The sequence below is a fragment of the Mesoplodon bidens genome, assembly GCF_964165515.1.
Source record: "Mesoplodon bidens genome assembly, chromosome: 17".
NCBI lineage: Eukaryota > Metazoa > Chordata > Mammalia > Artiodactyla > Ziphiidae > Mesoplodon > Mesoplodon bidens.
The window spans coordinates 25,042,952-25,060,144 of record NC_138174.1 but is presented as its reverse complement, the minus strand read 5'-3'; the positions used below and the strand labels follow the sequence as shown (position 1 = coordinate 25,060,144).

Here is a 17,193-nt window from a genome sequence, read left to right as displayed (position 1 = left end):
GTGTATCTTCAGTCTGTCTTGTGTGTATATGATTTGAGTTGGATGTAGAATCTGTTGTGGTGAAATTTTGGTTTTCTCTGGACTTTGGGTTTAAAATGGTGTTTTAATGATTATTTCATTGCCACAGAGTTTTTAATGTCATTCTTACAAAAATTGAGAGCAGCTTTAATATTGATAATGTGATTTTTAATTTATAACAATTTTTAAAGTTTATTAGCATTTTATCATAGATAAAAGTTTTGATGCTTTGAATCTGACGCATATTTACTGATAATAGGCACTTTAGAAGAGAGGCTTCAAATTTATGAAGAAATTAGTAAGCAGCACCCCAGAGCAATTTCACCTAGAAGAATACCTTTGAATCTTGTCCCAGGTAATATTAGGATATCTTTTGTAACACTAATAATTACTTGTTGAAGTTACTCAACACCATTCACATTTTAAAAGCTTGTTTCTGGAATAGAGTTTACACCTACACCAGTCTTGGGGGTGGGAGTGATCAGTTATTTATTTGTTATGCATATGTTGTTAAGAGTATTTACATTGTTAGCTTTATGTTGGTTTTAAGTGTCAGAAGTTATTTATATAAAATTGTTTTTCTTATGTGACTTTAAAAAGTAAACAGCATATTTAGAAGGTAAATTAAATTCCTTAGAATTGATGACAAATTATATGTGAGGTATTGTGATTTAAGTGGTAGAAGTTTTGACATTCTGGATCTTCTTTTTAGGACATAAATTCAAAGAAAAAGTTGTGAGCTCTTGGTGCCCACCACAGTGTTAAAGAATATCACCAATGCTGTGCAAGGCCCTCTTTCCTCAGAGTTGATTGCATTCTTGAAATTTGCCTTTTATCATGCTATTGTTTTTGTAGAGCTCCATGTATTTTGTATCTCTAGAAATAAAAACAAAAGCCTGCTTTTGTCCTTTATGTAAATTGGAGCACTGTGGTATGTATTCTATGATTTGCTTCTATTGAACAATAGTATATTCATGACCTTGATCTGAGTTGTAGCATGTAGCTGAACTCATTTGCCATTGAGCTTATAGGAGGTAAAGAGTATATTAGCTCTTCAGTTAATGACTTTGTTGATGATTTTATGCAAAATTGTGCCTTTTTCTTAAAGTCATCTTTTATTTTTAGTTGTAAGTGCTATATATTATGAATTATTTATTGGGACTTCTGGCATGTCTTTTGATACAAGTCAGACCCTAGAATGCTAATATAACTTAAAAATCTCTATTCTAGGCATGGGGCGAGGGAGGGAGTATATTTTCTATGAATTCTCATTTACAATGGAAATATTTGTTTAAATAATTGTGTTATTTTCTTTTTATCAAAAGATTAATGGAAATTAGAAGCTTTTTATTTGACTTTTAAAATACATGAAATACCTCTTAGAAGTGTACTGGGTTAGACAGTAGATACAAATTTATTTAAAAATAAATAGTGCCTTTCATTTATGTAAATGATGAATAGTATTCTGATCCTCCCTGTTTTGTTTCGGCTTTGTGAAGTAGGCAGATTTCCTAATGTTTTCCAGGGAACATTACGTCCCAGTGGATGTTAATAGGCTTGGTGGGGAGGATGCCTGTGTACTGAGATGTTCTTCAGTCAAATGAGTTTGGGAAACTTTTGGTTAAACCCAACAATCAGGTTTCTGCAGGACTTCCTAGAACTTTCAGTATATGAGTTGTGAATTTCCAAGGTGGGATGTACTGTGCAGAGAGGAGCATTTCCCTAGTAAAAGTGTTTTCTGGAAGATGCTCAAGCTCACATTTCTGTATCTCCTTTTAAAAAAAAAAAACAGCCTGTTGAAATATAACTCACATACCATAAAATGCACTTTTTAAAGTGTGCAACTCAGTGTTTTAATGTGCTCAGAGAGTTGCACAACCATCATCACTCCCTGGTTTCAGGAAATTTTCGTCACTCCAAGAAGAAAACTCATGTCCATTAGCAGTCACTCCCAGCCCCCAGCCCCTGCACCAGGCAACCACTAACCTAACTTTCTGTACCTGTGGACTTGCTGGTTTTGGACGTTTTGTATAATTGGAATCATACCATAGGTGGCCTTTTGTGTATAAGGTAGGAAGTATATTTTTACTGAAAGATAACCTGGAGCCAGTTGTTGAATGTAAAGTGTGATTTGGGTTAAAGTGGAATCATTCTGGACGCTCTAGGACATTGTCTTTGAAATGCTAAAAGGATCTTTTTACAAGCTGGGCCTCAGCTGAGGGGTCTTGACCGCTTGGGCTTCAAGATCAGCATGATTTGAGGTTCTAACATACATGTATTTACAAAGCTCTGGGGACCATATATAAAATTGTGCAACTACTTAATTGTACCTGTATAACAGCTGAATACTTCATGAAGTTTTTTTGCATGTTTAGAAATATTTTTATGTGTAATAAGAAAGGTATCTTAGGCAATAAGATCTTTTTCAAGAAACATGATGGAACTTGAGAATGCAAGTTTTGAAAAAGGCTTACTGGTTTTTAGATAAAAATGTTTATTACCTACAGATTAGTGAACAGCCAAAGTCCTGGGGAGATTCTCCAACAGCCTGAAATATTAAGTGCTGTGAAAACAGTGCTTTTCAAAATAACTAGTTTAATTCATCGTGATCTATTAGTCTTCACTGGCCAAGGAGGGAGAAAGAGGGAAGGAGATAATCCAGAGTATTAAATGAGAATGCTAATCACATTTTGCTCCTATTTTATTTTTGTTTCATTGGATTGTTTTTATTTTTTATTGAGATATAGTTGACATACAATGTGTAAGTTTAAGGTGTATGATGTATTGATTGATACATTTATATATTCCAATATTATTATCACTGTAGTGTTAACTAACACCTCCAGTAGGTCACATGATTATCATTTCTTTTTTGTAGTGAAAACATGCACCATTATTTAGAGTAAATTCCCAGGTTATCAGATACAGTCTGATCTTGCTGTTTATGTTCATTATTTTAGTGGTGGTTTTTGGGATATCAGTTTTTATGTGAATCTGTACTACATCTAGTGAAGAATTAGCATAGCATCTCTGTAGTCAGATAACTTGTTTTACAAGCTGCAGTGCTAAACAGACACATGATGATTTTTTTTTAATTTTAGAATTTTATGTTTTTATACAGCAGGTTCTTATCAGTTATGCATTTTATACATATTAGTGTATATATGTCAATCCCAATCTCCCAGTTCATCTCACCACCACCAGCCCTTCCCCACTTTCCCCGCTTGTTGCCCATATGTTTGTTCTTTACATCTGGGTCTCTATTTCTGTCCTACAAACCGGTTCATCTGTACCATTTTTCTAGGTTCCACATATATGCATTAATATACGATATTTGTTTTTCTCTTTCTGACTTACTTCACTCTGTATGACAGTCTCTAGATCCATCCATGTCTCTACAAATGACCCAGTTTTGTTCCTTTTTTATGGCCGAGTCCGGCACATAATGATTGATAGATAGCATTTTTTCCCCCTAAAGGAAAGACTATGGGGGTACTAAGGAATTATTTTAAAATAGGTAGGAAGAAGGGAGGTTATTTATTTTTGTGAAACAGTTTTTCTTATATATAAAGAAAAAAATTATGAGATGGGTAAATAGTAAGTAATTTTGGGATATAGTGTGTGACTGAGCAGTTGAGTAGCTGTGCAGGCTTCTGGTTTAGACAGTGCATTCATACAGTTCTGAATAAAAGGGTGCAAAACAGGTTTTAACTGAAAAGTCTTTTCTGTGTCTCTGTCCTGTGGCCACCAAGTTTACTTCCCCAGAGACAGCCATTGTTACTAGTAGATGGTTTAACTCTTCCAGAAATACATTTTGCATATACAAGCGAAAGTCTGTGTTTGAGGGTTTATGTATATAGTTTTCCTTTCTCCTCCCCCTTTTGTACAAAAGTGACATAGATTGTTCTGCATCTTGTTTTCCTTTTCACTTAACTCTGTATCTGGAATTCAGTCCTATATCAGTATATAAGACCTTCCTCATTCTTTATCATAGCTAGCTGCACAGTTGAAATAAAAGTTTAATGGGAGAAGAGGCTTTCAATATAGTGGATACTTGAGAGCTGAGTACATTGTCTTTTAAGTAAAATTGCCAGTATGATCTAAATAGATTGAGAAAGTTGAAGAGGAGTTCAGAGTAGCCTCTGACATGAAGATAAAAATGCATGTTTTCTCAGTAGATGATGATAGCAAATGTGGAAAACATTCTTAACTATAGAAATACAATAGCTATCAGATGTCAAGGTGTACATGATAGACAACATTTATTGAGTGGTTACTGTGTGCTTATGCTGTATACTTTTCATCTTGTGTGAGTCATGAAAGAGTACTGTTGAGGCTGGTGGTGTTACCATCATCTTACAGGGGAGAAATTGAGGTTTTTAGTGGACAGTGTCACACGAAGTAAGCAACAAATCCCTGACTGCCTGCCACAATACTGTTAACCTTTGCTTTATATCAGAGAAAGTGCTGGAAAGATTTGATCTCTGAAACTTTTTGATTTTTAAGGAAGTAATGATGTATATTTAAACCAGAGTGAAATTTTGTGCAGTCTTGATAATCTGTGATTTTCAAAAGATTATATACAAAGTATACTGAAGGAACACAAAATACCACTCTGGGTTGAATATACATGATTACTTCCTTAAAATTCAAAAGTAGTTTTAGAGATCAAATCTTTCCAGCACTTCCTGTTATAAAGATTAGAGATCATCTGGAAACAGTCTTCGTAGTAAGTTGAGGTAACAAATGTTGATCCTGTTTTTATATTAGATAAAATTTTCACTCAATAAAATTTAAATTTCTCCTCTTAATATTTATGACATCTGTAATATGTTGAGTATGCATGTTTTGTTCAGTAGTGTCAGTCACAACAAATAAAAATAACCACTTGGGTTGAGTATTTTGGTAAAATGTGATTCATAAAGAAACCTTAAGAAAGGTTATTTCAGTAGTCTTACTTTAGCTTAAAACATTCATGACATATATGTATCTTTTTTTTTTCTTTTGAGTGGGCAAATCCACGTCCTTACATATTAACCCTTATTGTCAAAAAGTTAGAGCTTTTGTATTTAAAATTAATTTTTTTCAATTTTTTCTGCTTTTAAAAAGTGACACTGAAACTTTTTGGTAAGGGTTTAGCAATAATAGGAGATTTATTTACTTGATGTACAAATAGGGTATTTATTTAATTCTAATGTTAGCATGCCTCAGGGCTCTGTCTGATGTCTTATGGATGTTATTTTACTTATTGTCTATCTCACCCACTAGAATGTTAATAATTTCCATGAGGGCAGAATTTTTAAAAATTTGTTTGTTTTAATCACGGCTATATCCTGGATACCTAGAACAATGCCTGGCACATAGTAGGTGCTTGATAGATGATTGTGGAATGAATGACTGTTGAAATAAATCACTAGTTGATTCGGAAAACATTTGTAAATACTGTGTTAGTGTTTAAAAAGATATTTTGACTGCTACTTAAATATAGTGCTGGTTACAGTAGAATCCTTATATAGTTTGCAGAGTGCCTTCTGAGATGTAGGATTGAGATAGTAGGATTGAGCCTCTGCTGGTCAGTGAGATTAGGAAAGATACTTCCTATGGGGACTGTATTCAGAATAGATAGTAGGTTACTTTTCCTCAAAGCTGCACAGTCATTTTGTTTACCTATCTTTTGAAGTGTTCCTTGAAGATATTTTGAATCTGCATCTAGGGAAAACACACTTGCCAACCGAACCGAGATATTTGGTGTTATGCTTTTTGGCGGTAACAAATAATGCTGACTGACTTTTTGGGTTTAAACATTGGATAGGGGAATCATTGTTTCTGAAAGAGTTTTATTTTTATTTATGAAATAATTTTGCGAACTGTTTGCATCAGTTGAAGTATAACAAAGTATACTTTTGTTTCTAGGTGAAAAATTTAGAGAATTAATGGATAAGTTCCTGAGGGTTCACTTCAGTAAAGGCTGCCCACCCTTGTTTACTACTTTGAAATCTTTATATTACAATACAGAAAAGGTAAAATTTGGTCTTTATTCAATTTGCTGTAGTCTTTTTACTAACTTAATTATTACAGAAAGATTTCCATGTAAATAATATGCTATGATTCATTTTCTCTATTCTAGTTATAGTGTGCACCTTAGTCTAATAATAGATGAACTGAAATTGTATGCATGTACTGTAAGTAGTATCAAAGGAAATGTCAATCTGAAATTTACCGAGTAAAGGGTTTATCAAAGCACTAAAATAAAGATTGTTGTTTTTAATGGGTATACTTTTGTAGTGGGATTTTAAGTTTGACCTATTGTCACCAGAGGTCTGTATTTAACTATTTCATGATTAATTATCTATTATTTTATGGTATGACTGGATTTTTAAATTCGTTATGCTTGCTTTTAAAGTTAGAGCATGGGGCTTCCCTGTTGGTGTAGTGGTTGAGAGTCCGCCTGCAGGGGATACGGGTTTGTGCCCCGGTCTGGGAAGATCCCACATGCCGCGGAGCGGCTGGGCCTGTGAGCCATGGCCGCTGAGCCTGCGCGTCCGGAGCCTGTGCTCCGCAACGGGAGAGGCCACAACAGTGAGAGGCCCGTGTACCACACACACACAAAAAATAATAAAAATAAAATAAAGTTAGAGCATGGAAAATTGTTACTGCAACAGTAAAATGTCATTTGGCGCTGTTAGTTTTAACTAATAGGCTATATTTTAATGTAGTTTTAGCTAGTTTTCGAATGAAGAGAATCACTTTCTGCTTTTTAAAATTAGGAAATAGACTTGGTTTTATATTAGAGAGATAATTAGAAAATTAAAAGTTAATAGAAAATAGTTATACTTCTGTTTCCAAGCATTGCTTCTTATTTCTTAAGGTCTGAAATCTGTGTTCTTTTCTGTAATCAGTTTTTGAAAGTTACTAGTGGATAAGGAAAAGATTTTATTAGAAATGCTAAAATATTTTTAGTTAAACCTATATCACTTTATGTTTATTTAGTTTTGACCCATAATTATTTGAAAATTAGTAATAATTGTGAATAATAAAACATTGAAAAAAGTCAGTGTTAGGTATAACTGATTGACACTTTCTTCCTTTGGCAGCAGGTTTCATAAACTAAAAGGGACAACTGATAATATCTAGAGGGGAGTGGCTGAGGATGGCTAACAGAACTTCTGCACTCTGTTCCTACCATTGGTGCACCCAGTCTCCTTGCCAGTTGGGCAGATCCCCACTTCGGGAAAGAGACCTATAGTACCCGACTAGTAGAACGTGTCATTTACATTAAAACAAACAAACAAACAAACAAAACTTAACAATTATTTAATGTCTGTAGTATGCTTTATTTGATTGCAATGGTACTGCTATCGATTTTTTTTCTGCAATTGATTTTTTCTATTGATTTTTTTTATACTGATTGATTCATATGAAAACATGTAGCAGTGCCTAGCAGTAATTTTTGTAGGTTATTTAAATGAGCATTTGCCAAAATTCTTCTCTTACTCATTTAGGCAGGAGTGACAGAGAAGAAAGATGAGATAAAATGTCGGAAATAATAAAGAACATGTATGTGAATGAGAATAGAGTAGTGCTTTTGTAACACTGTCTTACAGCAAGTACTGAAGACAGAATTTGTTCCTTACAGAATTCCTTACAGAATTTGTTCCTCTTAAGCTATCACTGGGCTTTCGCTGGCTTTCTCAGTTTTCATAAGAGGCATAGACTTAAAAAAAAAATCCCTCCAATATTGATCCAAAATTACCATCTTAAAGGTGTTAAGCATTTGTTGGTATTTTATTTTATAAAGCTTGGAAATGGCATTTTTAAAGAAGGCAGTGAGAATGCATTCATCTATATGCGAACCTTTGACATCTCTTTAGTGTTAATCTTTGAGCACGCAACAGGAATGTTTACCATGTGTTTTTGAGAATTGAATTAAGCTACAGAAAATTGAGTTTAAGTTGTCAGAACTTAGTATAGTGAGAAAAAATGTACAAGTATGGGAAATCCTTCTCAAATCATTTTGGTCACATATTTGTGATTACTCAAGAGGGCGTTTTAAAATTTGCATATTTCTAATCAGCAGTGAGTCCTGTTTTTAGCTAAGGGCTGCATTTTAACTCTTGAAGGATTTCAAAGAGGTTAAGGCTGATAAACAATTATATTTTTGTAAACTTCCAAGTCTTAAAGAATAATCCATGTCAGGTACCATGAAAATAAAATTATCTTTTGAAGTTAGCTTAGGATATAGTACAAGTGTCAAAAAGTATATTTAAAAAATGTCTCCAGCATTTTAAATTGTGAATTTTGACCATAAATATTTTGTTTTTTTCCCCCCAGCAATTTCACAAGCACTTAATGTGTTATTGTGTAGTCTTCAATATCTTCTTTTTAATGACAGCATAGTCTTTTATCAAAATCATACCTCCAACTAAACTTTGATTTTCAAAGTTTTTGCAGTTAAAAAAGTATTTCTTTGTACACATAGCTTTACTTAGGATTTTTGTCTCATAAATTCTCAGAATAAATTAATGGGTAAAAGGTATGAACATTTTGTTATTCTTGTAAACATCAGTTTGTATTGCCACTACCAAAGTGTGTGAAAGGTTCACTGTGCCCTCACCAGCATTAAGCAGTGTTAAATATTTTCTTTTCTTATGTTTGCTTTTCTAATGAGATTTTTTTTTAAACATAAGCTAAAATTTAATGTAACCAGATTTGCTGATCTTTATTTCTATTGTGGGAGTTCACCTATTGTTTTAGAAACAGTTTGGAAAGTCCTCTTCCTCTTGAGCAGTGCTTCTCAAGGTGGGGCGGGAAGGGAATTTTGTCCCCCAGGGGACATTCTGCAGTGTCTGGAGATGTTTTGGTTGTCAGCCTGGTGGGTGTGCTACTGATACCTAATGTGGGTGGAGCCCGGGACGCTGCTGAACACTCTTCAGTGCACAGGACAGCCCCCCACAGCAAAGAACTGCGTCACCAACATGTTGGGCTGCGTAATTCTAGGGGCTGTCCTGTGCGTCACAGGATATTTGGCAGTGTCCTTGGCCTCTACCACTTAGCGTCAGCAGCTTACCCCCAGTATCTTTGTTGTTGTCTTAATAGCTTTATTGAGATGCAGTTCACATACAATAAAATTGACCTATTTGAAGTTTACAAATTCACTGATTTTTAGTATATTCAGAGTTTTGCAACCATCACCACAGTAATTTTAGAAAATTTTCATCACCCGAAAAAGAAACCCCATTCATATCTGCCTGCCGCACTCCCGCAATCAGGCAGCCACTAGTCTACTTTCTGTTTATGGATTTGCCTATTCTGGGTATTTCATACAAACAGAATCAAACAATATGTGGCCTTTTTTCTCTAGCTTCTTATACTTAGCATAAATATTTTCACCTATGTGGTAGCATGAGTACTTCATCCCCTTTTATGTCCAAATAATGTCCAGTTGTATGGCTATACTACATTTTATCTATCAGTTGAGGGACATTTTGGTTGTTTGTACCTTTTGGTACGAATAATGCTGTGAACATTTGTGTACTAGATTTTGCATGTACATGTTTTCATTTCTCTTGGGTGCGTATACCTGGGAGTGGAATTGCTAGGTCAAATGGTAACTCCATGTTTAAACTTTTCAAAAACTGTCAGACTCTTTTCCGAAGTACCTTCACCATTTTACATTCCCACAAGCAGTGTATAAGGATTCTGATTTCTATACATCCTCACCAACAATCCACTTGTTATTATATGATATTTGATTATGGCCATCCTAGTGGGTGTGAAGTGGTATCTCCTTGTGGTTTTCCTTTGCATTTCCTTGATGACTGATTATTTTGAGCATTATTTCAAGTGCTTGTTGGCCATTTGTATATCTTCCCTGGAGAAACGTCAGTTCAGGTTCTTCTCCCAGTTTTTAATTGGGTTATTTGTCTCTTCATTATTAGTTGTAATATTTTTAAATATATTCTAGGTACAAGTTTCTTATCAGATATATGATTTGAAAATATTTTCTACCGTTCTGTGGATTGTCTTTTCACTTTCTTAAAAGTGTCTTGATGAAGCCCATTTTATCTTTTTTCTCTTGTGTTGCTTTTGCTTCTGTGTTGTATATATGAAACCTATTTCCAAATTCGGGGTCATGAAGATTTACACATATTTACTTCTAAGAGTTTTATACTTTTGGTTCTTACATTAAAGTCTTTGATTCATTTTGTGTTCATTTTTGTATATGGTGTGAGGTGGGAGCCCAGCTTCATTCCTTTGCATGTGTTTGTCCAGTTTCCCAGCACCATTTGTTTTTTTTTTTCCATTGAAAGTCTTGATAGCCTTGTTGAAAGTAAATTGATCATAAATGTGAGGGTTCATTTCTGGACTCTCATTTCTGTTCCACTGATCTGTATGTCTGTCCTTAGGCTAGTATCACACTGTCTTGATTACTGTAGCTTTGGGGTAAATTTTGAAATTAGGAAGTGTGAATCTTTCTAGTTTTTTTTTTTTAATATTCTTTTGGCCATTAAAGATTTATTTTATTTCCATATGAATTTTAGGATCAGTTTTTCAGCTTCTACAAAGAAGCCAGCTGGGATTTTCTAGGGATTGCATTGAATCTTTAGATCGCTTTGGGAAGTATTTCCATCTTAACACTATTAAGACTTTCAGTCTATGAACATTGGAAATTTTCCATTTATTTAGATTATCTTTAATTTCTTTCAACAATTTTTTTGTAGTTTTCAGTTTATAAGTCTTATACATCTTTTGTTAGATTTATTCCTAAGTATTTTATTTTTTTATGCTATGCTAGATGGAAGTATTTTCTTTCTTTTTTTTATTATATAGTTTTAGGTGTACATCCTGAAACTTATGTAGGGCCAATTATAATTTGATATCTGTGTACACTATAAATTGTTTACCACTACAAGCCTAGTTACCATCCATCACCATACAGTTGACCCCCCCACCCCGCCTTCACCCATTTCACACCCACCCCCTAACCACCTTCCCTTCTGGTAACCACTAATCTTTTCTGTGTCTGAGTTTGTTTTTGTTTTGTTTTGTTTTGTTTTTAAAAATTTTTTTAAGGTTCCACATATGAATGCAATCATGTGACATTTGTCTCTGATTTATTTCACTTAGCATAATACCGTCGAGGTCCATCCATGTTGTTGCAAATGGTAAGACTTCATTATGGCTGAGTAAATAGTCCATTGTATATATACACCACATCTTTATCCATTCATCCATTGATGGACATCTAAGTTGTTTCCATATTTTGGCTATTGTAAATAATCCTGCAGTGAACATAGGGGTGCATCTATCTTTTATGGATTAGTGTTTTTGTGTTCTTCGGATTGGAATTATTTTCTTAAATTTAGTTTTCAGGTTTTTTTATTGCTAGTATATAAAATACGGTAGATTTTTGTATATTGTTCTTATATTCTGTAACCTTGATGAACTTGTTTATTAGTTGTTATAGTTGGTGTAATGAATTTCTGTCATCTGCAAATAGAAAGTTTTATTTCTTCCTTTCCAGTTTGTATCCTTTTTATTCATTTTCTTGACTAATTGCCCTGTCTAGAACCTCCCGTCAGTGTTGAATAGAAATGATGAGAATTGACATTTTTGTTTTGTTCTTGATCTCAGTGGGAAAACATCTAGTCTTTCTCCATTAAATACTGTGTTAACTATGGGTTTTTTTGTATATGCCCTTTGTAATGTTGAGCAAGTTCCCTCCTACTCCTAGTCTGTTGAGCATTTTTATTGTGAAAGGGTGTTGGATTGAGTCAAATGGTTTTTCTTTGTCTATTGAGATGATCATGTGTTTATTGTTTTTATTCTGTTGATATTGTGTATTACATTAAATGATTTTCAGATGTTAAACAACCTTGCATTAGTGGGATAAAACCCACTTGGTTGTGCTATATAATTCTTTATATATGTTGCTAGGTTCAATTTGCTGGTATTTTATTAAGGACTTTTGCATCTGTATTTCTAACAGATACTGGACTGTAGTTTCCTTATGATGTCTTTGTCTGGTTTTGTTATTAGGGTAATAATGGCCTTATAATGAGTTGGGAAGTGTTCTCTCCTGTTTTTTTTTTTTTGAAAAGTTTATGAAGATTTGTATTAAATATTTGGTAGGATTCTTTGTGATTACCTGTTGAAACTCTTTACTTGTTATTGGTTTATTTATATCTTCTATTTCTTCTTATTTGGTTTCTGAAATTTGTGTTTCTAGAAATTTGTCCATTTAAGTTATCCAGTATTGGCATATATGTTCATCATATTTCTTTATAATCATTTTCTTTCCAGTCAGTAGTAAGTAATGTCTCTTCTTTAATTTTTAATTTTAATAACTTGAGTCTTCTTTTTTTCTTGGTCAGTCTAGCTAAAGGTTTGGCACTTTTGTCAATCTTTTCCGAAGGCCAAGTTTTCGATTTGTTGATTTCCCACCCCCCTTTTCTATTTTATTAGTTCCCCAATCTAATCTTTATTATACCCTTACTTATGCTGGTTTTAGGTTTAATTTTCTCATCTTTTTCCAGTTTTTTTTTCCCCTAACATGTGCTTAGGGTTCTGTGTTTTTGTTTTTTACTTTGCAGATTTAATCGATGAGAAAAATGTTTTTTCTAAGGATAAAGATCATATTTGCACAGAAAGATACTGAGTAAAATCAGTTTTTATTTAATTTTAGTTCAACTGTCAAGGCTACAGTATATACATTAAAAAAATTGTTTTAGTGTTTTAAAAGAAACCAGAATGACCCTAAATAAGAGGTAGAAATTAATTCTGGGCTTCCATTTTCACCTATAATGGAAAGTACTTAGCAGTTTTGTTCTGTAGCTATTCACTATGTCAGACTATTGAGTGAAGGCAGTGAATCATCAAGGTTTGCATGGGTTGTTACAGGTGCATTTGATTCCATTGAAGCTGGACATCAGTGTACAGGTGCAGTGAATATGAGTAAGAACATGGAAATTGAGTACTTGATGAGACTGACTGGATGAAGCATAGATGTCTCAACAAAAAGTGTATGGCTGTCCATACACAGGAAGGGGAGGTAGGCTGTTTCTCAGAGGACATTTTTTTGTGTTAAATCTGCCCATACTATGAAAATAGTCCAAGGTCCTCATTCAGTTAAAGAACGTGTGGAGGTATGGTGTGCCCTTTAGAAACTGGTGACTGTAGACCCAAAGAGTTACAAAAAACTTGGCCTGTTCAGTGAAGAAAGAGAATCATCATGAACTTCACTGGAATATTTCTACGGGAAGTACTAAATTGTTTGACTGTTGTTAGTGGGAAACAACTATAATTTGTTGGTGGAGGTGGTGGGTAAACTAGATTTTAATCCTGGAATATATTATCTGTAAGGTATCTTTGGTTCTTTCTTTATTTTTAATTAACTCAGGCAGGTATAAAATTTGAGTTTTTTATCTGTTTACTACCTAACTGTAATTGTGAAGGTAAGTTAGGAAAAAAATGAAGCTAAACAGCATTATAAAAATATTAGAATTCTGTTATCATTGTAAAAATGGCTTCACAGTTAATAGTCAAGCAAAATGATTCTAAAATTGCTTCATTTCATATATACTTTTGGAAAACTAGGTGTTTCAGAAGGTGATATAGGGGAATAATTGGCAAGGAAAGCAAGAGTTTGATTTGTATTTCAGGGCAATATAAGGAATTTTTTTCTTAGATGCTCTAAGTAATAGAAGGACTACATTAAGAATGTTTCTTTGTGAGAATCCTGGATTTCTCACAAAAAGGAAAAAAATGAGTCAATAACAGTTCTGTCTTTAAAAATTCCAGAAGGCATTATTTGCAGTGGTAACAGTATCAGAGTTAGTATTTTTCAGACATGCTGATCAACAGTTAATGTTAATTGTAATGATGTTCATGAATTCATTTTTTGTTTGTTTAAAAACAGTTAAATTTTGGGAGAAGAAAATAAAAGCAAGTATTGGGTTGGCCAGAAAGTTCTTCCGGATTTTTCCAGAACATCTTACAGAAAAACCCGAACAAACTTTTTGGCCAACCCAATACTTTTCCTAGGTATTCCAATACCTAGGAAGGTATCACAGTATAGTATAATGTCTGCTGACATTTATTAATCCCCTTCACAATTTTTGCCAAATCTACATAACACCTATAGTGTTATTTTAAAAATATTTTTCAGTAAATTTGACTACTTTTTTTTGTTTTTCGTAAAAACCACAGATTTATGCTAGTATCGTTTTTATAAAACACATAAAATTAAAATCTAACTTAAAAAGTTTCAGTTGGTGAATTAGCTGTAATCATCTCTTGTTACAGCGTGGGTACCACTCTTTGGGAAATACTGGTATAGGGAAAGGAGCATTGCTTTGGAATCAGGCCTGGTTTGGAATCCGGCCTGGTTTGGAATCCTGACTCCATCACACATTTGCTTGAGCAACTACCTGAATCTGTTTCTGGATCATAAAGTTGGGGAAGATAATACTTAAGGAGTTGCTGTGTTCTTTAATTAAATGATAAAGTTTGTAAAGTGCTTGGTTCAGAGAGGGTTTTCAAGAACTGGTCGTTCTCTCACCATCCCCACCCATCACACCTCATCTCTGCAAGAAGTTACCTAGTTTCATTTTAGTGTCATAGTTCTTGGACAACTTACCTCTAGCTAGCTCCTTTGGAACCAAAATCATCACTGTTAATTGTACATTTATTAGAAATTAATCCAACAATTTTGGTCCTTGTTGATAAACTATTGTGCTTAGTTTTCTAATTTGGGTTAAAAAAAATCTGAAAAGACAGTTTCAGTGCCTTTCATGTTACAGTAACATTTAAAATGGGATCTGTATTTATATTGTGAAAAATTGTGCATCAGATGTGGTTTGTAGGGCTTTGTCTTTAAGGCTAGTAAAGATTCTCTTAACTCATACATAAGAAAAGCTGGATAAGGGCAGTAATTTAGGAAATTATCTACAATAGTCACATTTGCCCAGGTTAGATTTTGTTAGCAGAAACAAAGCTTTTTCAATCCTGGTCAAATTATAACTGTTAGAAGAAAATATTTAAATCAGGAGAAGGTGGTTGAACTTGGAAATTTTTTCAGTTCATAAAAAATTTTGACTGTATAATTTAAGCTATTTTGAGGCTTAAAGTTTTATTGTGATCTTAGATACCTAACAAGTGGATTGGCTTTCTTGATTTTAATTGGCAGTGGCAGATAGCTATTTTCAAGAATAGCCATTACATGTTGTTTTGCAAGAAAGGAGTTGAATATACAGTTATATTGTATAATTGAATATAGTTATACAGTATACAATTATATAATTGAATATACAGTTATACAGTATTATTGAAATATAAATGGTAAGTAAACTTGAAGTAAAATGGGTCCTTTATACCTTAGTAAAACTCCTTAGACTAACTTTCATAGACAAGTTTGGAAAATTGAATTGTTCACTTAATTACTGAGTGAATGACTATAATATACATTTTTTAGGTTCAATAAATATGCCTAATAAACCCAGAAGGACAGTGTTCTCTGCAGTTTTTTTATTTAGGACATTTCATGTGAACTTTCCATTACCTTGATTTATTTCCTCAAATCTTGTTTTGAAGTTCTGAAGCTGGAGATTCTATTTTATTCAGTAGTGTTTTACACTCCTTTATGAAGAATTATGTGTAACTTCAGTATATATTTTGTTGTACTTTTTAAAATGATTAAAACTGATTTAAAAAATTTATTTCACCCTAGAGATGGAAAGGTACACCCTTATTTAAAGCTCTAGCTGTGGTTTTAGTAACTGCCAGTAGATGGCAGTGTAAGTTCATGGAAAACTATTTGCTTCCATAAATTGAGTACTGAATTTCTAAGCCTGAACGTTTTTTAAGTTACACATACTCACAGTGAGATTGATCCTGGTGGGTTAAAAATGCCTATTACTTTTTTTTTAATAAATAAATTTATTTATTTATTTATTTTTGGTTGTGTTGGGTCTTCGTTGTTGCGCACAGGCTTTCTCTAGTTGCGGCGAGCAGGGGCTACTCTTCGTTGCGCTGCGCGGGCTTCTCATTGCGGTGGCTTCTCTTGTTGCGGAGCACGGGGTCTAGGCGTGTGGGCTTCAGTAGTTGTGGCACGCGGGCTCAATAGTTGTGGCTCGCGGGCTCTAGAGCACAGACTGAGTAGTTGTGGCACAGGGCCTTAGTTGCTCTGCAGCATGTGGGATCTTCCTGGACCAGGGATCGAACCTATGTCCCCTGCATTGGGAGGCGGATTCTTAACCACTGCACCACCAGGCAAGTCCCTAAAAATGCCTATTAGTTTTTATTTTGCTTTGTAGTAATAGTCTTATTGCAGCAATTTTAAAAATCAGTTCTCAAACTCTAGGGTATATCAGAATTATCTGGCAGCTTGCTAAAAGCATTGCTAGACTCAGAGTTTCTGATTCTATAAATTTGGGGTTTGGTCAAAATTTTGCATCTCTAACAAACTACTAATGATGCTAATGCTGACATTTATGATATTAATGGTGAGGATTGCACTTTTAGAACCACCTTTTTGTTGTTGTTTTATTGCGGCAAAATACACTTAACATAAGGTTTACCATGTTGACCATTCTTAAGTGTACGGTTTAGTGGTATTAACTACATTCACATTTTTGTGCACCCATCACCACCATCCATCCCCATAACTCTTTTCATCTTGTATAACTGAAACTCTGTACCTGTTAAACAATAACTTTCTGTCTTTCCCTCCCTCTAGCCTCTGGCAACAACCATTATACTTTATGTCTTTATGATTTTGACAACTCTAAGTAGCTCATATAAGTGGAATCATACAGTAATTGTCTTTCTGTGACTAGGTTTATTTCCCTTAGCGTAACGTCCTCAAGGTTCGTCCATGTTGTAGCACATTTCAGAATTTCCTTTTCAAAGCTTAATAATATCCCATTGTATGTCTATACCACATTTGCTCATCCATTCTTCTGTCTGTGGACACTTGGGTTGCTTCCACGTTTTGACTGTTATGAGCAATGATATGAACATGGATGTACAAATACTTCTTAGAGATCTGCTTTCAGTTCTTTTGGATATATAGCCAGAAGTGGAATTGCCGGGTCATTTGGTAGTTGTATTTTTTGAGGAACTGCTGCATTGTTTTCCACAGTAGCTGTACCATTTTCCACCAGCAGTGCACAAAGT

The 17,193-nt window shown here is 34.0% G+C and overlaps 1 protein-coding gene across 5 annotated transcripts in view; it reads left to right on the top strand.

Moving 5' to 3' along the window:
- The window catches only part of NAA16 (N-alpha-acetyltransferase 16, NatA auxiliary subunit), a 67,415-nt gene that overhangs the window by 21,833 nt on the left and 28,389 nt on the right, over nucleotides 1-17,193 (top strand). For 4 of the 5 annotated variants that reach the window (XR_014013603.1, XR_014013604.1, XR_014013605.1 and 1 more), the window contains exons 8-9: nucleotides 278-373; nucleotides 5,932-6,038. Coding sequence is in view for 2 of the 5 variants with exons in the window: in XM_081214801.1 (XP_081070927.1) it covers nucleotides 278-373; nucleotides 5,932-6,038 (203 nt within the window). In the remaining 3 variants the exon portion in view is untranslated. The remainder of the gene's footprint in view (nucleotides 1-277; nucleotides 374-5,931; nucleotides 6,039-17,193) is intronic. The other variant, XM_081214802.1, reaches the window with a different exon arrangement.